Source organism: Pygocentrus nattereri, chromosome 8 (genome assembly GCF_015220715.1).
Source record: "Pygocentrus nattereri isolate fPygNat1 chromosome 8, fPygNat1.pri, whole genome shotgun sequence".
In the NCBI taxonomy this organism is placed as follows: domain Eukaryota; kingdom Metazoa; phylum Chordata; class Actinopteri; order Characiformes; family Serrasalmidae; genus Pygocentrus; species Pygocentrus nattereri.
This window is the reverse complement of record NC_051218.1, coordinates 36,987,400-37,010,749: the sequence shown is the minus strand read 5'-3', so window position 1 is coordinate 37,010,749 and position 23,350 is coordinate 36,987,400. Positions and strand designations below refer to the sequence as shown.

At 37.9% G+C, this 23,350-nt stretch overlaps 1 protein-coding gene across 5 annotated transcripts in view; it reads left to right on the top strand.

The window, feature by feature from the left end:
• si:dkeyp-44a8.4 (collagen alpha-1(XXIII) chain) overlaps window positions 1-23,350 on the top strand; it is a 204,971-nt gene that overhangs the window by 158,582 nt on the left and 23,039 nt on the right. For 4 of the 5 annotated variants that reach the window (XM_037540737.1, XM_037540735.1, XM_037540738.1 and 1 more), the window contains 6 exons: window positions 7,973-7,999; window positions 10,270-10,296; window positions 11,785-11,811; window positions 12,441-12,467; window positions 16,199-16,270; window positions 18,317-18,433. In XM_037540737.1, the coding sequence (XP_037396634.1) occupies window positions 7,973-7,999; window positions 10,270-10,296; window positions 11,785-11,811; window positions 12,441-12,467; window positions 16,199-16,270; window positions 18,317-18,433 (297 nt within the window). Of the gene's footprint in view, window positions 1-7,972; window positions 8,000-10,269; window positions 10,297-11,784; window positions 11,812-12,440; window positions 12,468-15,926; window positions 15,975-16,198; window positions 16,271-18,316; window positions 18,434-23,350 lie in introns of all 5 variants that reach the window. The other variant, XM_037540736.1, reaches the window with a different exon arrangement.

Genomic DNA, 23,350 nt, shown 5'->3' with positions numbered 1-23,350 from the left:
CACCGCCTCATGCCTGAGACACCGCTTTATGATTTGAGACCATTCTGACCTAAAATGTATTTGAAAAAGCATTCATGGTGGAGAGGTACATGTAGGGCGTTATATGGCAAAATAGTCCCCAAAGAATACATATTTTTCTGATTTTTACTCTTACATCTTCAACATTAATATAAAAGCTCACAAGATCAGTGTAGGTTCAATGTTGGATTTGGATAGTGAATAAAATGTCTATATTTGTGTTGTAGACATTGTGACCCTTGGTTCCTATCACCACCACTGTGAAGAAATCTGAGTCTGTAAACTTCTCTACAATGAACCGTTTCACACCAAACCACTCTGACTGACACTGTTTACTGAATTATGCAAAAAAAAAAACATAGTTCACATACTCACTAATTCAGGGTCTTCTCTCCTATTTTAAAAACCATATACTATCCCTGGTGATGCTACAGTCATCCATGGCTGGCCTTGTTCTGTCTTGTTGGGCACGATACCTCACTCTCACCACCTCCCCATCACTCAGCACAATGCTAGTCAATGCAGAAGTCATAGGCTGATGTAGAACTGGCGGTTGGAGGTTTCCTCAGAGCGTGCACAGCTGTACAATGGTGTTGCGTTAGCAGCAGGTTAAGAAGATGCAGTGGCATTTTACATGTCTCAGAGGAAGCCTGTGCTAGCTTTCGTCCTCCTAACGCTGGTGGTCTCATAGGATTGGGGGAGTCCTGGCTAGAGGGTGGAATTATAGATATGACTAAATTGAGGAGAAAAAAACCTTTACTTAATAATCTGTTCTGTACTTCTTGCCCAGTAATTTCCTAAGGACAAATCTAACATTTTGTGATGTCAAACCCCAAAAGTGACTGTCATGATTTACAACATAGTCACAATTTAGTGACCTTAATAAGATCAAAGTGCTGATGTTGACTCTGTGCTTTTTAACGTCTGTGGAAAGCTTGCCTTAGTATTGCCGTTAACATTGTTGTTGCTAAGACAAAACGCCCATTTCTACCTGTATTTTCTCTTGTTTCTAACAGCAGTATCACAAACCTCTAAGATTTTTAATTATTATGCATATACAATCATTTATTTTCTTAATATTTTGACTCAGTATATCATGACCTTTCTCAAAAATAATTACTTATTATCTTAATTAATTATACTTTCTTGTAGAACAAAGAAATCAAGCCTTTTTTTCACATGAAAAACAAACTTTTGAGATAAAAAGTATAGACATTCTGGTACCTGAAACAACTGAAAGAACAATTACTGACCGTTTTTTTTTTATCCTGTTTGGCAGAAAGGTCTTCCATAGAAAAGGATGTTGGCAGTTAGGGGTTTAAATTGTGCTGGTCGCAACTTAATCATGAAGTTGCACCTGAACTCATTTGCATGAAAGTTCTTAGATTCTAACTAAATTGGCCACACCCAGCAGCAATCATCTGGAGACCACCAATAATTAGTGCCTCTTTTAGTAAATCTATGCTTTAGTGTTTACACCCCTATTCCTGGCTTATTACACCCTAAGGCTTATTATTCATTAACTTTAATACAAACTAATGGAGCTTTTCTTAGGTTATAGAAGAGTGTAATAAAACTTTAGGTCCGCTGGCAGGCCCATAGCTTAGTAAGGGGTTAAAAGAGCAACACAAGTGACATTTGTTTTTATTTTCAGGATATATAATGGATACAAATATTGAATAGATTGAAAGATTAGAATCCGCACTGCTAACAGAACAATCACATATAATAACCACTTGTTTCAATGAGTGAGAAGTAATCAATATCAAATGTAACAGGCATTTTAAGGCTTACAGGCCATATGAGACCAAAAAGGTGGAGTTCTGCTCTCAGCATGTCAACAAAGTTTTATACGTTTTATTTGATTTCAAAATACAGAAGATACAGAAACTGACAAAGATACAGAAACTATTCATGAAGACATGGATGTTTCAGGCTTATTGTGCCTATGTATTATAATTGTAAGAGAATAAAACATAAGAGAATAAGAAAATCTCAGTGTATTTCCCATTGAAGTCTCAGGATTTTAGCCCTCTAGGTACTCTATGGTATTTTCTGTAATTATGTTTCAAGCTATGTTTCAGGCATAACATGATATTAGGCTCCAAACGTGCACTGTGGAGAAGAAGGCTGTGCAGTCAGGCTGGCATGAAAGATTCCACATGAAAACACTGTGCATTTCTTTTGAATCTGTCTTTTTAAGAGCAAGGGGGTTCTCCATTGCCCACCATACATCAAAGAGAGAACCTGGCATGAGAAATGGTTTCTTTTGTGAATACCCTTTATAAAGTTTATGGGCTTTTTTCAACTCTGGCTATCAAAGAGAGTCTTTGTTGAGAAGGAAAAAATGAATGTCATGTATCACAAATTATTTTCATGTATTTTGAGCGTAAAGCAGCGCAATAAATGATTTTTCCTTGGGGATTGAGTGTGGGATTGAAAAGATGGGGATTTCATGGGCATTAGATCCAGATGCTTGGCCCCCTCATCCCACTCTCACCCTGCGCTCACCACAAAAGCCACAATGGGGTGGGATTGAGGGTCTTGGGTTCCGTTGGTCCAAAATGTGGGACATGAACAGAACAGGCTGCATTTTGAGTTCTCATCATTTTGCCTTCCTACATTTCTCACAGCACTCGACAAGGAATGGGAAATATCCTGGTGCCCAGTCATCACTTCTCATTTACGAATCACAGGACAATCGAGTGGATTTTTCTATGGAGTGATTCCATAGAAGGACCATTTTCCCTAAACAACTTTTCAATAAATGGTTCCTTAAAGAACCATTTTTGGAAATAAAAAATTTGAGAATGAAGAATGAATGAATATAAATGAGAATCAAATTTTGTCAAAAGTCTACGTACCTTTAAGGAAGCCTTATTTTTAAGGGTCTGCTTAGTTTGTGAGGACTTTTTCTCTTCAGTTTAGAAGTGATGAAGGTCTCCTCATCACATGATGTTACCAAACTGGGAGAGTGAAGACTAGCAGATGCTTCCTAAGTAGAATTGCATCTATTTCAACTGCTGCTAAGACACTGTCATTGGACCACTTAGTGGCCAAGTGCCGATTCTGTTACATCAGCTAACATGCCTGCACGGGCTAATATTGCTAGTATTGTGCAGGGTGATGAGGGGAGATAGAGGGTCTTCCCACCTACCCAGAAAAAGTGAGGGAAATAAAGGTTCTGTGCAGGTACATGTTTTGTTCAATGAGGTACAAACAATGTAAATGTTCCCTCAAAGGTACAACGGTGGTTTTAAGATTAAATTTAGTACCTTAAATAAGTTTTTCCCAGAGAAAAGTACATATTTGTACCTTTTCATAACCAAATATGTAAAAACAGAACAATAAAATAAAAGCCTGGAGACAAGACGGGGTGTGCGGAGTCAGTACAACATATAAAGTATAATTTCAATGGATTATGGTACAGTTATGTTCCCTGAGTAAAGGTACTGAGATGTGCCCTTAAGGCTACCACTCCAGTGACAAGAGTTGTACTGCCCCAGTGACAGTTTAGTACCTTTATTTCTGAGAGGGTGCAGATCAAACTTGAGACCTCTCTATGACAGAGCCAACCTGAGGGTGGTTATGCCACTCAGGAGCCCCAAGATCTCAACTACTTTAATATAAACTACACTGTAAAATATCTAGTCATTCAGCACACATGTGGTAATAAACAACTTACTTGCTTATTTCCAAGTGGAATGGATTCTTTGATTCAAATTAAGTAAAGCAGTGTAAAGTGACAGTTTAGATGAACAAAGCCAATCCAATTCTTAAGAACTCGTCAAATCAGCTTGGTTACGTTTATTTATAGCATAGTTGTTTTTTCTGTTAGGAAACATTTTAAAAAGGGCCTAAAATGCTATAACTGCCTCATTAAAGTTCCAGGTCCTTTTATAAGTATATCCTCGGTTGGCCAGGTAGATTAGAAACAGTGAGATCCAGGCTGAAGTCAAGGTCCCACATGTGTGCAACCAAAGAGAACATCCACGTTTTCCAATCCTGTGGTACGGAGGCCACCACGAAGCCCAATTTTAGGTGGAATGCTTGGATAGGCCCAGTCTCAAAGCATCCCAGTCTTCCCTGGGATGAATTTGCAATTTATGATAGAGGAGAAGAAGTTTAATGTTGACAAAGGGCAGCATACAAAAAAGCCATTATTCCATTTCTCACTCACCACATGAGGTTTTAGTGGTAATCTGAATCTCCCTTTTGTAGATCCTTTGCTCTCTGTGGAATACGTGTGGTAAATGTGCTATTCTTAGGCGCTCCTAGTTATTTTCTTTTTCTCTCCATATTTTGGACTTCGGTGCCACACAAGTAAAATTCGAGCTGCATTTTTGTTGATTTAATTCTTCTGTTCCAACGTCCGGTCAGATCCTGGACGTAGAGAGTTTTTATTGTGTGGGCATCAGGAACTTGCAGCGTAGTTTTCATCCCAGTGTTTACAAACAATGAACTATACAAGGCAATGAAAAGCAGGACTTTATTGACTTTCTAGCACTACATGCTGGGTTTACCAGTTTGTTGATCTGAAATGTTGGATTGTGTTTTTTTAATCTTTGGAAGTCCAACAAAAGAATGATGATAAACATGAGTTATTTTGCAAATTAAAATGCTATGGAAAGTGCAGATTCTGAACGTTTAATTTAAAAGAAAACCCTTTTTTTTGCCATGTTTGATATTGAAAGAAAAAATAAAAACATAAACCCAAAGATATAGAATAAAAATGCAATTTAATAGATAAATAACTGTGTAATTACTTTGTAATTACATTGTTATAATAAAAATAGGCCAAAATGACATCAAATTTTAAACTCCTAACAGTTAACTTGAATTTATCTGAAGTTTTTTATATTGATTGTTACCTTTGTATTCAGAAGAACTTGTAGGAGAGACAAAATGATGCCTAAAATATAAACAAATTCTTTTTTCTAAGTATAGATTCATATTATAGCAACTCATCTATGAGCAGATTCATTTTGCTGATTGGTATGTTCTGTCATGCATAGCCCATGCAACCCCTTAGTGTTACAATAAATACTGGATTAGCACTAGTTAGCATCGCAAATTAGAAACTGCGCAAGGCTAATCTCACCTAATCTCTTTAAAGAACTGATGGTTCATTCCATTCCAGACAAACATTTGGATTTACCACTGACCTGAAGACTCACTGGAGCTGGACCCTAAGCCTAGTGCCCAAGTAGCAGACATACCAATTTAGCTTAACTCACTGGGTCACAGCATTCAGGCCACAATAAATCAGCCTACATTTCTGACCTTGAGATTCATTTGTCTCTGTTTGGGCATGACTGAACTGACCTCAGTGCCCCATGTCTGCTCATCATGACAAGCCACCAGGGAGATCATCCAACTTAACCTTTCCCAGATGTACTCCTTGCAAAAAATGAAGAAAAATGTGTTACCCACACTTCCACTTCCAGACCGCTTGTTTCTCTGTTATACAGCCATGTGCAAAAGTTTGGGCACCCCAAATGTCATGTTTTGTTGATTTTACACGTGGAAACTGTTTGTTGCACTGTTTATTTGCATCTTTTGTATTGGGATAAATTAAACAAATTGCCGGCTGTATATAAGCTATGGCACATTTTCAAGTCATAAATAGAACATTAAATAAACAGACGATGTGTTCTCTGTAGAGGATGCATATTGTTTACTTATTAACACATAGAAAATCAACAAAATATATACTCTGACTGGGGAGTGTTCAAATTTGTGCGTGCATCTTTATCACTAAGGACACCAGATCAGTGGGTTTGAGCAGTTTTTTTGTGCAATTAAGGGAAAAGGTTTTACATTATGTTGAGTGCTGTAGCTTAAAAGTCTACTTGGGAGCCAAGTGTGGATTCCTTTTTCCTTATTTTCACTGGAGAATTCTTATATAGTGCTAATTTGCTGTGTTCATTTCTCTTCACTAATCACTTCTACAAGCCAGGTAATGGTTTAGTATTAGTCTAGAGTTAGGGTTAGGTTAGGGTTAGGGTTAGAATTAAAATCATGTACTATACTGCAGGACGGTAACTAAGGTCTCTGTTGACTAAAGCTTGGTGAGCTTAGATCCATTTTTTGAGAATTTCATGACACTTTCTGCAACTGCACACGTGATGACAGCTTTATGACACCAAAACAAACAGTGACAAAAGCGTAAAGGGCTTGTGCTGCTGGGGGAGGAAGAGGCATCCATCATGTTAAATGTTTTTCAGAGATATATAGATCAGGGTTGCTGGAACAACATGTATTGGAAGAATTTCACAAAACCTTTTATAGTACTGGGGCAAGGCCCCACCAGTTTTTGATTAAGTTTGGGTTGCTTACATCAAAATGTCTCCCTGAACTGCATGGCTGGCCTATAGGCCCAAACAAAAAAAAACAATGCTAGTATTTTCAAACTCCATCAGTTCTTTGATTTGATTTGAAATGCTCCATTCTAGAGAAACCTACAGAGTCAGAATAATTCACAGAGGTGGTGATAAGAACCAAACATCTGAAGAATTTAACCACTTAAATGGCCAAAAGTTTTTTTTTATATTTCTTTCATCAAAGAATAGCTCAGCCAGTTTGCATTGAAGTGCCTGTAGTTACTGAGTAATAAGACTTAGTATGTTACAAACCTGGGATTTTAAGGGGTTATTGCCACTAAAAGCTCCCTCACCGAACGTTATTACATTAATGGTCAAGAATATGCTGCCTGATGACTGAGACAAGGTTTTGACCTAAAATATATTTTTAAAAGTCATTTATTGTGGAGAGGTTCAAGGCAAAACTTCAATATCAAGGTGATATATAAAAACTCAGAAGACATGCATAGGTTTACTGGTGGTTTTTCGACACCTGGTTCCTATCACCACCACTATAAAATTCTGAGTCAATAAGTTAGTCTACCATTATTTTCACAACAATCCATTCTGAATTAGTTTATTTATATTTTAACAACTGAATTTTGCCAAAAGAAATGGTGGGAGTTAGCCTGTGCTGGCTTGCATGTAAAGCAAACGGACTAGTCTTTTATACAACTACAAATGTCTTTTTTAGGCTCATTTTCTTAAACTAACTAACTACTTAGGCTATTATATGCAGGTAAACGTAGCAGCTGACGCCACTCTCCTTGACTTAACGAGAACAGAGGGACAGGTCAAAACATTTGAACTGTAAAATGGGGTTTATGATCCGGTTCTGGCATTTTGCTTTCCTCTTTTCGGCTTCACTAGCCAGAGGGTCCAGCATACATCCAAGAGATCACATCTCCAGGGACTGGTGAACATTGACGAGTGCAGAAAAAAAAAACATTGTGCATAGACATATGCCACAGGTCAAAGGCCATTTTCATTAAGCTTCTTCAGACACTCTGCTGTCCTACTTGGCCGAGGCTTTTTTTCCCCGTTTTTGTCCAGTACTAATGAAGTTATGTTTAAAGCCTTTCTTTGAACCACAGCGTGTAGCCACAGTTTATGTGTATTTCTCTTCATCAGATTTTTCATCTTTTGACAGTGCTCAGCTTAGAAGATCGTGAGTAGATGTTCTTGGTGGTTTGTGCGTCTTTCAAGATTATACAGATTCTTTTCTTTGTTCTACAGAGAATATGCATGCTGTTGACAAACAGGTCAAGGGGGTCTAAACAGTTCTGTTGGCCATATGAAATGAATCATCACTTAGGCCTTTTTATGTCAAACACATGCTAATAGTCTTCTTGCTAGTAGGTGGGCCTCTTACAGCTCCACGCTGCTATTATGTGCAAACTGAGTGATGTCATACTATTCTCTGAATGTGATCCTGTTCTTTCCTTACCTCCAATCTTCTTCCTGATTTACTGTTCCCACACCTCTTTCTAGAACTGATCTGAATTCACCCTGTTCTTTGTTCTTTATTGCCCAGCCCCACTTGGAAAGCCCCTCAGTTTAATCACTCATTTCTCTCTGTTCTCTCCTCTCAGGGACCTCTCGGCTTGGACGGTAAACCCGTGAGTATCCCCGCCCCCCCCGAGCTTTGACTGACAGCTGGATGACACGTGCACATGTGTGATGCAGTGAGAGCTTGTAGACATAGCCGTTAAAGTGCCTGTACAAGAGGTTTCAATTTCAAATGTTCTGTGCTGTGAGACCTCTACGGTGGTCAAAGCTTCAATAACTGCTCAAGAGAAATATTAGAAGGTAGGCCTAAGCTAGGCTTGAAATAATATTTGAATCTCAAATACCGGGTTGGAGTATGTATGAGACCACTCAGATCATATTTTAGATAGTATTCAAAACAGTTTTGTTGAGTTCTGACCAAAAGTGACCACAGTTGAGATAATTAAAAAGGCTTGTGGTCGAATATATATTGACAACAAAATTGAACGGAATCTACCGTAACACTGTTGTGCATCAACATTTTTCCTGCACTTACAGTGGCAAGGCCAAAACATTGGTTGTATATTGTGTTGAAATTACTAACAAAAAATTAAATAAAGGTACCTAACTGTATTTTTTCACTGGGATGCTACTCTGAAAGGTATATCTCTAGTACCTTTTGTCATGGAATGTATTTGTACATTCCTCTGCAGTTTATATGCTTTGCTTTTGACTTCAGACTTTTTCATTTCTGTTTACAAAAAAATGTTGGGTAATGAAATTTGAATGCAGTGCACATTTAAAATTTCAGCCAACAAAATTTTTCTGCCAAACTTGAGAAAAAGTTTGCCAAAAAGGAGAAATGGCTGAAAAGTCCTGTGATGCTGTATGAAAATCTGAGATGTTACAAAAAAGCTTCACTGGTAATGAAAATAAGAAATTGTAATTAACCTCTTAAAAGGCCAGGGTTCAAAGTTTTATTACACATTATTATAAAAAAAGAAAACCCTGTAAAAAGTAACATACAATAATGGTTAATACCCATTTGTGTGGAAAAAAGGTTAAATGCACATAAATAAAGCACAGACACAACATATAGTGTACATAAACACTGCTGTTATTTTACAGAAAAATATGGAAATTGTTACTTTTATTTCATAGACATATCTGTTTATTCAAATGGATGTTACTGTTATCATGTTAAAATCTTGTCAGCATAACTAATTGAACTAAGGGGAGGTTTGAATAACAGTAAAAGACAATATTTCTCAGAAATGAGCTAATTTAAAAATTTTTTTAACAGTAACATTTATTGTTGGTTATGTCAACTATCCATAATCAAGAGATAAAACACCCAGAACTTCTCCACTACAGATTTGATGCTGTATGAAAGCACAACACCCTTGGTGTATAGAATACAGCAAAACAACAGAAACAGAAAGGAAAGTCCATGTGGACATGCCAGCGACATCTCTGTCCTCAGTTTTCAAAATGACTAAAAATGCACAAATGACAGAGTCAAAGTGCAAAATGTAATGGATTTTATTGCCCTGGATGAGCAGCCATTCTCTCTTATCAATGACTTGATTTTGTGGGACGTACAATAACTTGCACACTATAATAATTTTAGTACATTTATTTTAGAAAAACTATTTGTATTTTTTGGTAGCTTTTATGGTTTTTGGCCTAGTGTGTCCAGAATTTCTGATTCAGTTTTGACCAAGAAGTTTCATTTCGGTGCGTCACTGTTTTGTGTAATTAACATTGCTTGTACCATTTTTCTGACAGTGAACTTCTGTATTACTCCTTGTTCAATCATAGGCTGACTCTTGGTCATACTTTGCAAAGTAGACGTCAGCCACTTTGTCAATATAGGATGTTTAGATGCACTATATGTATGGATCCTCATAATAGATGTACACTAGCAAACTTTTGGAATACATGCTGTTAGTTAATTATGCTGTTAGTTTCAACTTATACTGACTAAGTTGCAATACTATAAGCTAGACACGTGAAGATAAAGAACAATGTCTTCAAAGTTATGAGATTTGATCACCCCTTTTCACAAGGCAATCTGGGTATTCATTTAATCGGAATGTCATTCTCAATGTTCTACAGCTTTCTCAGTCATGAAGGAATCAGGTGATATACTTATAAAATGAAGGGTTCTTTGGAGCAATGCTTTAGAGGAAACTACTTTTGGTTCTCTAAAGAACCTTTCAAGTGGTGGTCTTTAACTGAAACCACTCAACTCAAAGTTTCTTTAGGAAACCAAGGGTGATTCCTCTAAGGCAGATTCTTTCTTTTAAGACCATCATATTACATTCAGTTATGCACTTTAATCTTGACTTTTCTTCTTTTCTTCTTCTTCTATGTCCATATGTTCCTGCATTCACCATAGGGTCCTCCTGGGCCTAAAGGAAGTCAGGTAATTTACACCTTTCTGACATCATCTGTTTGAGTCTTGACTGCAAATTTGAGATGTGTCTTGTCGCCTGTAAAAGGCTGAAACATTCCAACTTTTGTCAGATCATATGTGCATTTACATTCCCAGTAGCCCATCTGGGACCTGTTATCCCATGCTGGCTAAAAGGGAAAGTGTGGTTACATCCTTGGGTGGAGATGCGGGATTCAAAAACAACATTTCTGGCTTTTCCGGCCATTTATCAGCTAAGATACTGAGACAGAGACCACAAAGTTCTAGTCTCCATCCATCTAGCCACAAATGAGATGGAAATAATGGATTACACAGCAAAGAAAGGAACTCATCACTCTTGACTCCCATTTGACTTGACTCCACATAGGTCATCTTCCAAGGGCCTCTTGTTTCCCTCGCTGTCACTGCCAAGAGAAACCCATTTGTCCATAGCAATGTAAACCACTTAGATTGAGAGGGCTCTCTGAAACGCATCTCCTCCGAACATCATCAATCTGTTGTTCGTGGTGCGAAAGAGACATCAAGATGTTTTGGTTCACACTAAGGAAAAATCACAGTCAATTGAGTTTAGCCGTGAATCTCAACCAGTTGTGATATTGGCTGAATTTTGGGTTCACCTCAAAGTCCAGCTGTCTCACTGCAGGAGGCAGACTGAAACTCACCTTCTGCTCACCTGGAGCTTCACATGTTCTGAACCCTATTGCAGCTGTTTGGTTCATGAGCTGTTTACTGAACTGAGCTGGACTGAACTGAATGCCACTGACCAGTAAACAATGTCATATCAGGTCTGCTTGAGTTAAGCTTTATTGTTATTGCTCTCATCACAGCCAGAATGGAATATAGTTCCCCCAGAGAGTTCCACCAAACATTATTACAGAACACCAGACAGTAGTCCCTTTATGCAGGCCCCCTAATGGTAGAGATGGTGCCTAATGTTAAAAATGACACCACCATATAAATATGAATGCAATCACATGGTTGGTTGGTTGATAAGTGTCACCTATCATAACAAATTATGTCCTGTAAAATAACATTGCCATGTTATCATTAACAGTATTTCATAACAGCATGTCAGTATGTTTGATATCAAAATTGAGCTATTATGGCAAACATTATGGCATCTGGTATGACAATTACCCATAATGGTAATATGGCATTGTTACGACAACTTATAACAGTTTATGACATTGGCCATGACATGTTTATAACATGGTTACGTAAATGTTTTATAGAAAGTAAACAAGTAAACAATAGCAAATTGATAACATCAATTCTTATTCCAATGGAAAAACAGTGTCTCAACTTTCTGGTTAATTTTGACCTGATTTGAGTGCCTGTACTGAATGTTCACTAACCTGCTGACTAAGTGACCCGTTAATAATCTAACCTTAACTAGCCAGTTAGTTTTATCTGTTTAAACTGAGGTGCTGTACAGAATGGTCACTAATTCATATCTTCTCCCCTCTCTCCTGTCCTCAGGGGCCAGCTGGACCAAAGGGAGATAAGGTAAAAACTGTTACACATAAGTGACCACACCACACCCCACACACGTACAGAATCCATCCATTAGCCCACACGTCACCTCAGGTCCACACCTAGAAAGGTAATCACCTCTCGTCGCGCTCCTGTAGTCTTCTCCACTTCACAACAACCAGATGTGCTTCCAAACTCACGGCAGCCACCACGTGTGCGGACACATGAATCCTGCTGCGTCTCGGATCACATCGCCAAAAAAAAAAAAAAACTGTGGTAAACAAAACCAGCCTCAGAATATTCCTGTTGATTACAGAACCGCTGACGAGAGAGAACCATATGGAGCCACTGGAGTTTGACCGATTTTTTCCTTAATCAGTTTGGCCTTGTCAAACTCATTGGGAAGCAGGAGCGTGCCAGCACGCCGGCCTTAACCACCATTTCACAAACTTGCGTCTTCTTTTATCTCTCCATGTCTTTGTCATTCTCATGCTGATCACAAACAAGCTTGATTGAGGCTAGGTTGTCATAAAAGAACATGCAAACACAGGTACAGACAAATCTGACCATGGCACCAGCATAAGCAGGAACATGATACTGTTGCCCAATGTTATGACCATGTTCATAAACATTCTGTTCTGTTTGTGTCTGTTTTTTCCAAGGGTGACCAGGGAGAAGCTGGGCCAAGGGTAAGATTTCAGTCTAATAAGCTTATTTTCTTTATTTCTCATTATTGATTAAGGCAGATGTATCAGTTTAACTCTTTTTTTACCTCTTACAAAAGATAATGGCTGTTTAATTCATTGGATTTTATTTTTAATAAGCCATAATTGTTTGTTGTTTCTGTTCTATTTTTTAGTGTTGCAGTGGTCTTGTATTTGTACTTATATGAGTATTTTCCTGGCAGTTTCAGGCTTGATCATTGGACACAGTGTTTTTATGAGCCTGTACTGCTGATGCTGATAAGCTTACAGTCGAATGCAAAAGTGAGGGCGCCTCTGGTCAAAACTGTGTTTTGTGAAAATAAGTTACACGTCCTCTACAGAGAACACATGTTTGCATGTTGCGGTGCACAGTTACTGTATTTTAGTTGAATTTAACATATTGACAAAAATAGAACATGAAATGTGGCCTGTGCACAAGTTATGGCACATTTTCTATTGTATGTTTTATTTTCTCCAATGCGTTAAGTTTTTCTAATGTGTCAGTTGTGCAATAAAATTGCCATATTTATGTGTGTTCTCTGTGGAGGCTGTATAACGTTTCATTTATATTTTCACAAAACACGTAATTTGACCAAGGGTTTTGTACCATTTGCATATGACAGTACACTTCTAATGTTGTTATCCAACGAGAGAAAAACGTTACGATTTTGTTCATGAGCATTTGTCACATTCTCATATTAGAGGAATGAGTCTCGTGTGATTTCTGCACATATATCATATCCATACCCTACAATCACACACATACCCTTATATATGGCTGCAGAGAGAAGAGTAATGATCCATTACAAATCTGGGACCAAGGGCAGGCGGGAGAAGAATTTTGACAGCACTTCAGACATTTATTATTGTCTAACTTTTATCTTCCTCACTCCCTCTCTATCTCTTTTAACGCTCTCTCTCTCTCTCTCTCTCTCTTTCTCTCTCTCACTCTGTCTCTCCCTCTATCTCTCTCTCTGTCCCCCTCTGGGGAAGAAGCACCCCAGAACAACATACCTTTTATCTTGGACAATAGGAGTGATGTAGGGTTAGGGTTACCTAACCTACCTAACTCTACACAGGAAAGTTACATTAAGCAACCATTTATCAAGTAAACTGAGAGGCCTGAACTAAATAGCAGTACACTGATTCAACTCAAACATCCTGTTTGAATGTCTGACATTGTAAAAAAAAAATAAAAGCATGTAAAGTCCAAGTCAGTTAAATTTAAATGTCTGTCGGACGAATACCGATACAGAATACTCACCTCACCTCAACCGCTGAATCAACGGATGTTTTTGTTTTGGTAGTGAGGCGACCAGCTACTCCTGATAGATGTAGCTATTTCATGCACTTGGCAACCATCCTTAATGTAGGCTATTCTGAACAGGCTAAACTAGGACTAGTACATGGAGTAAACAGTCTGTCTTCTGTTACAAGTGTGCATACATAGTAAGAAGAGGAGACAACAATCCAGCCACAACAAATCTTGAAAAACAACCCATTATTGGCCTGTTTGGATTTGCTTATTCTTAAGGAAAAATAGTATAATACCTTTGAATAAAATTGCCTTAACTTAAAATATACTAAAAATGATCTGACCCAAATTTGTTACTATTTAAAAAAAACATTTTTGAGTTTTTTTTTCAATTAAGTTACCCCAACTCTAGTATATAAGTTGTGTTAACATAATTCGTGCAATTGGGTTTTACAGGTTATGGACTGAAACTTTTGTCAGTCTAAATATATATTTTTTTCAATTAAACTAATAATCTAAATTTTTCAACATTATGTTAAAACAATTCAAAAAGATTTTTTTAAAAACTGAAAGCAAGTTTCCTGAAAAGAATGGAAGCTGTAGTAGAGAGTGGACACATTAAACACTGAAAAATGAATAATATGCTCTTTATGGCTGTTTTGAATGGAAATGAACTAAAGGGTGGTCTCTGACTTTTGAACAGTACTGCACACACCACCCACCTCCTGACACACTTACATACCACCCCACATTCTTACATTGTATTAAAACAAGTAGGAGGTCTGGCTGTTGGGTAAAACTCAGTGTGTGTCTGAGTGAGTGTGATAGAGCAGAGTGAAGCTGCAGTGTGGGAAACCTCAACTATTCCACAGCCCACCCTAATACATCCCTCATGACCAGTCAGTCTCTCTCTCTCTCTCTCTCTCTCTCTCTCTCTCTCCTGAACATACCCCCTTAATGCACCCTGTACACCTTATTTTTAACCCTCTTTTCTTTCCATCTGTTTTTCTGTCTTAACCTCTTTTCCCGGAGAGAGAGCCTGCTATCTGAATGTAGCTGGCACGGCTGGTGTTTGAAATCTCTGGCGGCAGACGTTCTGATTTTCCCTCTTTTTCCCCAGACTATCATCTCTATTACTGTCAACAGGACAATTCAGCCCTAGTCTGCCCTCCGTAACTATGGTTTACAGCAACAAATACACAAATATGTCATTCTCAGACAGCGAAGATGCAAAATCAAGAGGGGAAAAACTAACAGTCTTGAAATATTTGGTCATATTATGGTTGGAAATCCACTTTATTTGGAAAACAGCAAAACAGCATTTTGTATTTTATGGGTTATAAATGTATTTTTAATTCATTTCACGAATGTCTTTTAAAAACATAGGAGCAGTTACAACTGACTGCATACCTGCACTTTATTAGGTCATTATAAACTGTGTACTCATAATTTGCATAGTGTAATGCCTGGAGGTATGTTCAGTAACGAGGACACGAAGTATTAGGATTAGAATGAAGTTAATATATATATATATAAACATACAAAATTAACCAACAATGATCATGTTGTAATTATGCTGACATTGATTTGTGTCCAAAAGATTCAGAATCAAATTGTGATAAAATTGTGAAACATTATTTCCTATACAATCAGAATCAGATCAAATTATAGTGAAAGTTGATATTTTTGATACATTTATTCAAGTCTTAAGGAAATGTAACAAAATCAAATCATTTTATGATGCACTGAATAATTTTCTGAAGAATTGAAACTGATTTGAAAGTTTATGCATTGAAACATTTTCTAAAGAACTGTAATTGCATCAAATTGTGGTGACAGTTGAAATGTTATGAAGTCCTTACTTATTTTATAAAAATCATAATTAAATTGAATCATGGTGATTGTTGAGATTATATGACATCAGGTTGGCCCTAAAAGAAACAAAATGGAATCAAAGTGTGGTGAAATGAGAAATTTCATGATGTACTTTTCCTAAAGCATAAGAATCAAATTTGAATTTTTTTTTATTTTGTCATGTGTTGAATTATTTCCTAGAGAATCCTAATCAGATCATATCATTGTAAGATTCACAGAGTTACATCTCCAGACTTAATGGTCATAGAAATATGTGGCTGATGTGCTTTGCAAGTGTTTTTCTGTGATGAGCATCCATCGTGTCTCTGCTTTAGGGCCAGGCCACTCACGCAGGCCTGCACAGTAATCAGATTCTCATCAAGGTTTGTGCCTCCACTGCCTCCGTACCCTCTGGCCTTATAGATGCTGTCGTCTGCTTTCCTCCTCTTTCCTGCTGACCACAGATGACCTTCCCTTTCTCTCTTCCACCTCTTTCACTCTGATAAAAAAGTGAATGCTTCACAGTGTCCCCTAAAACATAGATCAAACTTTTTGCTCTGATCTTCCTCCTCTTTCTGTCCTCTTTTTTCTGTTTCTGACCACTCAGATGGTCTTTCCTCGCTATGACCATGGTTTCATCTCTGCTGACCAGCCCACCTTCCAGAGACGTATGCTGAAGGTAGCATGAGTGCAAGGCATGTTTCTTTAATTCAGAGCACTGAACTGGCCTTTGGTCTACACTAACTGAAATTGTATGTGTGCCTTGATTACAGCTATATGCAAGAGTTTGGGAACCCCTGGCCAAATTACATGCTTACATGCATTTTGCTTTCTTAAGTGAAAAATGTTAATGCATAATTATGTAATATGTTTGGTAAATAAATAAATAAATAAATGAATACATAATAAAACTGTAATTGTAACATGTGCAAAAGTTGACTAACTAAGGCTGAATGGATAGGTCAATATTTGTCTTTTGTAATTGTCAGCTGAGCTAACAAGATATCACCTGCTAGAAGGCAAAGCAAAACACCCATATAACAGAAAAGGACATGCAGTAAGTGACAGCTGACACAGGAGTGGTGACGTACCATTCTACTGTGCAGTGTTGCTTGCACAAACATGATGTGCATGGAAGAATAATCAGAAGGAAACTTAACCTGTGACCTCGTCATAAATGCCAATGTCTGAAGCATGCAAAACGATATTTAGATAAGCCAGAGGCATTTTGGAAAGAAGTGCTGTAGACTTCTGAAATAAATATGGAACTCGGCCATAATCACTGAAGGTATGTCTGCAGAAACAAGGAGCAGGATTTGATGAAAAGAACACCTTACCAGGTGTTAAGTATGGGGTGGATCTGTTATGCTTTGGGGTTGTGTGACAGCTAGTGGCTCAAGGAAATGAATTCCACTAAATATAAGCAAATTCTCGAAGCAAATGTGACAAAAGTGTCAATCAAGAAACTGCTGAAAAGAGACTACTTGGAGAATTCCAACCAAAACATACCTCAAAATCCACCAAGAAATACAAGCTGGAGCTTTTTGAAAGGCCCTCACATTCCCCTGACTTGAACATCATTGATAATCTGTGGGTAGATCTTAAACAAGCTGTAAATGCAAGGCTAGATTCACTCTGCAAGGAAGAGTAGGAGAATAGTCCTAAAACAAGAACAGAAATGTAACTGTAGCTGGCTACAAAAGGTGTTTGCAAGCTGTGATATCTGCCAAAGTAAGTGTAATAAGTATTGACTTAGGAGGTTATCCAAGCTCTGGCACATGCTACAAATACTCTCAATCAAATCCAAAGTAAGTGTGCATTATCTTTTTGCAGAAACAAAATGGTTTTGGGATAATTTGCTTTAGAAGTTATGGTTATGTCATATGTAATTGGCCATGTGTGCCCAAACTTTTGCATACTACTGGACATGTGTGTCATTAAAGGCATGCATTTTTTAGCCTAATCTCTAATTGCTGCATCTGGATTACCACAAGCAATAGTTTTGTAGTGTTACCCTGCACCCAGAAAACCTTTTAAATCAAAACTTGTTTTTTGAGTTCCATGAATGAAGAGTTTGAATACATGACTATATAAATACCCTTACACTCTAACAATACCTGTTTTCATATAGAACAAATGCTTCAAATGTATTGTTTATGGGAGTCAACTGTATTACATAGATGCAGCATCTACTAAAAATTCTTAAATAATTCTTAGACTTAAAATACCAAGTAGACACTTAACCAATGGGAAGTCTTGGTGAGACTTCTTTTGAAGGCCACATTTCTAGGGACTTCATTATGCATGCATATGCATTAAATACCACATTTATAAAACAATGCTTGAGTGGTTATGAACAGCTTATCCCAGTAATAGCATGGAACTCATAGGGCAGAGGAGCAATTGAAACTCTTTCTTCTTCTTTATCAATTTAAGGGAATAAAAAAGGAAGCAGCATGTAATGACTGTAAATCTATAGTAAGTATGTAGTAGGATTTTAAATTTGCGCCTTTTCTTGCTACTTCATTTAAGTGTAAGTCTAAAAAGTCCAACAAAATGACCCACAGTTGTTGTTAGTTCTATGAATAATTCTTAAAGTCAGAGAGGAATAGGTGGTAAAGCCAGGAGTTAAATTATTGGCCATCATTAATAAAGAAACATACCAAATATACTAGAGCTAATTATTGGACTGTTAACCACACATTCATTCTTCTATTTCTTTCAGGGTGACCAAGGACAGGCTGGTCCACCTGGCCCACCTGGCCCCCCAGGGGCCCCAGGCCCGAGAGGTCCTCCTGGGAACACTGGGAAGGATGGACCCCGAGGACCCCCTGGAGAGCAAGTAAGACTTTCTGTGTCATTTGCACAACAGCTGTGAAATTGATTGTCAGTCAGTGTTGCTTCCTAAGTAGACAGTTTGATTTACTTGGAGTTATATTGTGTTGTTTAAGTGTTCCCTTTATGTTTTTGAGCAGTGTACATACAATATTGCTGTCTATTTCTATAAACCAGTAAATCTCTATACTGTTTTTTGATTAAATGACAAGAGAATTTGAGTTTTTAAAATTGTTTTAAGAATATTTACTGTGGTGGATGCCTTATGAAAAATGGGACAGTCTTGGGGCAGCAACAGAAGAGGCCCAGTCACCTTTGAACCTCATCAAAGAGTGTGGAATGGCTAAAAACATGTAAGGATTGAGAGGTGAAATAGAGGTAGAAGAGGATGTGTATTTATTCACTTAGAAAAGTAATGAAACATTTAATATTACTGGTGACACCCAAACTTTTGCATCTGACTGTAACTCTCATCTGCGCAGCAGTGAAGGGGAATTTTGTACTTCTGGAAGATGAAACCAAGTAAAGCCATGCATAAAGAGAACAAAATAGGACCCCAGATAGAGCCCTGAGGTACCCCACAAGTGATAGGCACTGAGGAGGAGGATAGTTTCCTAAGAGCATAATTTAAATTTTACATCATTCCATTTATGACCTCATGCGTTCCATAGAGTGGCTAATAAATATTATGAGAGGTTAAACTCACGAGGAGAGCTCAAATAACACCCTCATAATCTTTGTGTTCAACAGTAGTGATCCAAAGGTTTTAACAGAATAAGAGGGCAAACTCAGTTCATCAGACCACATCTCGGCCTCCAAAGCCTCAGCCTATACCAAATACACTGTGGCTTAAACAAAGCTAAACAAAAATAGTAGACTCTGAGGATTAGAACTCATCTGGTTTTGGTAAGGATTGGCCACATTGTTTCACTACTACCGCTGCATGTCCTGGGACAGACGGGAAAAGTCTCAGGATCAGCAGTTTTCTCATGGCTCTGAACACACCGCGATGGCCCAAGGCGCTGTCCTGCATGGTCCCCTAAATGAAGCCCATTCCAGAACTTTACGGTTACACGAGGAGCTAAAGTGTGACTGTGGCCGCCTGGAAAGGCTTCTATGGTAATGTGCAGCTGGCATTACGATTGGACCAGCGGTCTTTTGGCTCGCAGAATAAAGGAACGGTTGACATCTGAATCTCATGAAACGGTCACACATTGGCAGCCTTCACAGATATCATCAGTTGATACGCATTTCTGGGCGAAGTATGTGATCTATAAAGACAGAGAGCAAAGAAAAAAAACACTTTCTCACACATATCATGGAGACATAAACCATAATTGGATTTTCGCTATGTAGTGGCAAAAGAGCTTGAGCTGCTACTGCCTACAAACTGATATGGTGTAATTATAATACATGTTTTCCAAAGGTCCTCATTACAGTTTTCGCTTTAACCGTACTTTACTGAGTATAATTACATCTATTCCTATTTTATTAAGATTCAGTTTACTTATTTTAACCTTTAAGAACTATTACAGTTAAAAAAGAATCCCCACTTCTAATATTTTATGTTGCGAGTGCCTGTTTGCTAGCTAATGTAAAACTAATAAGTGGCCAGTGAATGAAGTGAAGCCTTCAGCATTTAGATTTTCTCTCTGTAATGCAAATTCCTGCATAATTAAAGGGTGAAGATGTTAACAATTGAGTGGTTTGATGTGAAATACTCCATTCTAGAGGATCAAGTCATTGTTCTCAGTGGTGGTGATGAGAACAGACATCCACAGCATTCAATACCGCTAAAGATTCCCTCATGGAAAGTTATTGCATGAAATATTTATGAACACACAGCCTAAAGACTGAGACATTGTGTTTTTTTGATAGTTTTGAGAAAGTTTGAGAAGTGTTTTGAGACAAAATAGTCCCCAAAGAAAACGGATTTTTTCAGATTTAACACTATTTTACCTCTATCAATATTATATATCGCTGTTGTCGGAAGAAAACCTTGCATCTCCGTTTTTGACATTACCTTTTGCCCTTTACGTTGTGTGTAAATTACATGATGAATGGACTAAAAGAGTCTGGTTCCTTCGACTTACATTAAAGGTAAAGTATTTTTTTTCCTTCTCTTACTACTAAAGTTATCATTTTGGAGATACAAGGTTTTCTTCTGACAACAGTGATATTAAAACTCAGAAGATTCATGTAGATCCACTGGTGGTTTTAGATGGTAAATAAAATGAGTATATTTGAGTTGTAGACTTTGCGACTCCTGGTTCGTATCATCACTACTATAAAAACGTCAGTAATTGTCTTTGATGTAGCTTTTAGAGGCGTTAAATTTTTCAGACATCTGGTTTCTGTCACCAACTTTATGATCAATTCTAACTCAGAAAGTTTCTCTAAAATGGAGCCTTTCACATCAAACCACTCTGAATGACTTTGTTTACATCTCAACTATTAAATTATGCACAGATCTTTAAAAAACTGCATTTTTCCTTTGACAAAGTAATTCAGGGTACTCAACTTAATAAATATCACTATAGTAGCAGCATTCTTCCTTAAAGAAACCATGCCATGGAAAACCGAACTCCCTCACTTTTTTTTATTTGAATTTGAAGTGGTACGCAAACAAAGTTAAAGTTTAGAACATACCACATTGCTTAGTCCATACAATCCATATATGGGAACTAAGCTGCGACAACAGCCTGTTTTGAATTCATTGTTTTTGTGATATCAAGAGAACCAACTCAGCCTACAGCACTTTAGCTCCTCCCATTCTTACTGAAGTTCTAAGGAGTGTTTCAGCTCTGAGTGCCCTTTGAATAAGACACAGTACAGAGCAACCAATCAGAAAAGAGACCCTTTGTCTTATAGCGGTCTTAAACGCACAGTAACAAAAACTATTCTAAGGGATAATGAGAGGTTGGAGAAAGGCCACACACAGGCCACACACACTTCATCTAACCCACTTATCCTTCTGGGTCGTGGTGTGGGGGTGCTGGAGCCTATCCCAGCTGTCATTAGGTAGAAGGCAGGATACACCCTAGACAGGTCACCAGTTTATCACAGGGCAGACAAACAGACATACATCCACACACACACAATCACACACACACATTCATACCTACGGACAATTAGGCATGTCCAGTTGGCCTGACTAGATGTCTTTGGACTGAGGGAGGAAACTGGAGTACCCAGAGGAAACCCACACAGACACAGATAGAACATGCTCTGAAAAAGGCTATGTAGAAACAAATTGTGGCTGTTTTGGAATATAAAATAACTCAAATGTTATGACTCGATCTCATGAGAAAAATAAAAAAAAAGAAAAATGTAGGATATGGGCCCTTTAAGTAGGTATTTCTTGCATCGCTTTAAAAATTTGATGTTTCCCAACTATTTCAGAATTCCTTGATTGATGGTGACTGTAAGCCAGTTAGTTCATACTTGATATGGAACAGAATCCATCATAGCTTTTATTCAAAGTGCATAGACACAAGTATTATGATAAACATGGAAGACTGTGCCAGCCACTCTGACTGCTCCAGCAGTGGGTAGCCGTTCAGCCTTCCAGCTCTCAGAACTGATGCATAAATGGCTGAAAGAAAGCAACAATTTGAGGAACCGAAATCTATACAATCTCTCCATCTTGAGCGCAGATGTTTCAGAAGACGTGAAGAAGCCCTGGCTTGTTATCATACCCCCCGCCTCTCCTGCTATGGTTCTGCTTCCAAAGCCTCCTCATTATACCAAAAGTGGGCAGCTGAAGTGAAGACAAGATAATGGATGCCCCATGGCATCAAAGTCAAGCGCATAGAAGATTGATTCTGCCAGGCTTTTCTGAGAGCTTCCCCTGCTTTCATTCATTTCATACATTCTTGTTGGAAGATTCTCTCTCTTTTGGCGTTCACAGAACTCCCGTTCCCTTTTTTTTGTGGTGGAAGACCATCTTAGAGTCCAAAGTGTCATAAAACTAATAGATCTGAAATGAGTGAGTATTAGGAAATGTCAGAGAGGAACAGTAAGTCAGAGTGCGAGCACCTACTTCTTGGTTTTATTCATTTAAGCCATGTGTAGAGCAGAGCTGAGCAGTGCACCTACACTGTCCATCAAAACTTTGGGGACACACAGTTTTTTTAAATGCTTATGATACAAATGAACATGACTTCTGTGTAATATTGCTGTAGCTTACCATATTAAAGCCTAAGCAGGTTTATTTTGAGGGAAAAAACCAAGACATGGAAGTGCGTAAGCCAAATCCCACACATTCTGTCCCCTTCTTGTGGAGCTGGCATGGATCCCCTTTTAGGTGTTTAACCTTATAAAGCAGACACAAAAACGTGGAGATTTCTGTCATTTAATCTCAGCCAAAATTCAGTGATTTTTATTCATTTTGTCTCCTGAGCTAACTTTCAGAACAAGTAAATGCATAATCATCAGCTGGCTTCAATACACCATTCACCTATTTTGAAGTTTTTGCGATGAGAACCATGTGCCTACTCAGCCTAAGGCACTGTTTTAATGCTACTCTTAATGAATTAATCAATGATAAACATTCACCAATCCACATTGATCAGATTCTGAAAGATCTTGTGCACTCATTTAGAAAAAAAAATCACAGTGTATCCAACAATAGAGGAAACCTTGTGCATCTTTTATACAGTGATAGTAAACAATGATAGTTCTTCAAGGCATTTTCAGTAAAGAAATGGTTCTTTATAGAACCACGAAAACATAAAGAACCCTTTGCCTGATCATACGGTTCTTTTCATGGTGAAATGGGTCTTCAGATTAATGGAGAATGTGCTGTAAATTGTCCTATATAGAACCTTTTTTAAAAGAGTTCTGTATAGCACTTAAAGGCTTATTCTATTGTTATGATGTTAAGTTTGTTACAATAGAAGAACCCTTTTTGGTGCTATATAGA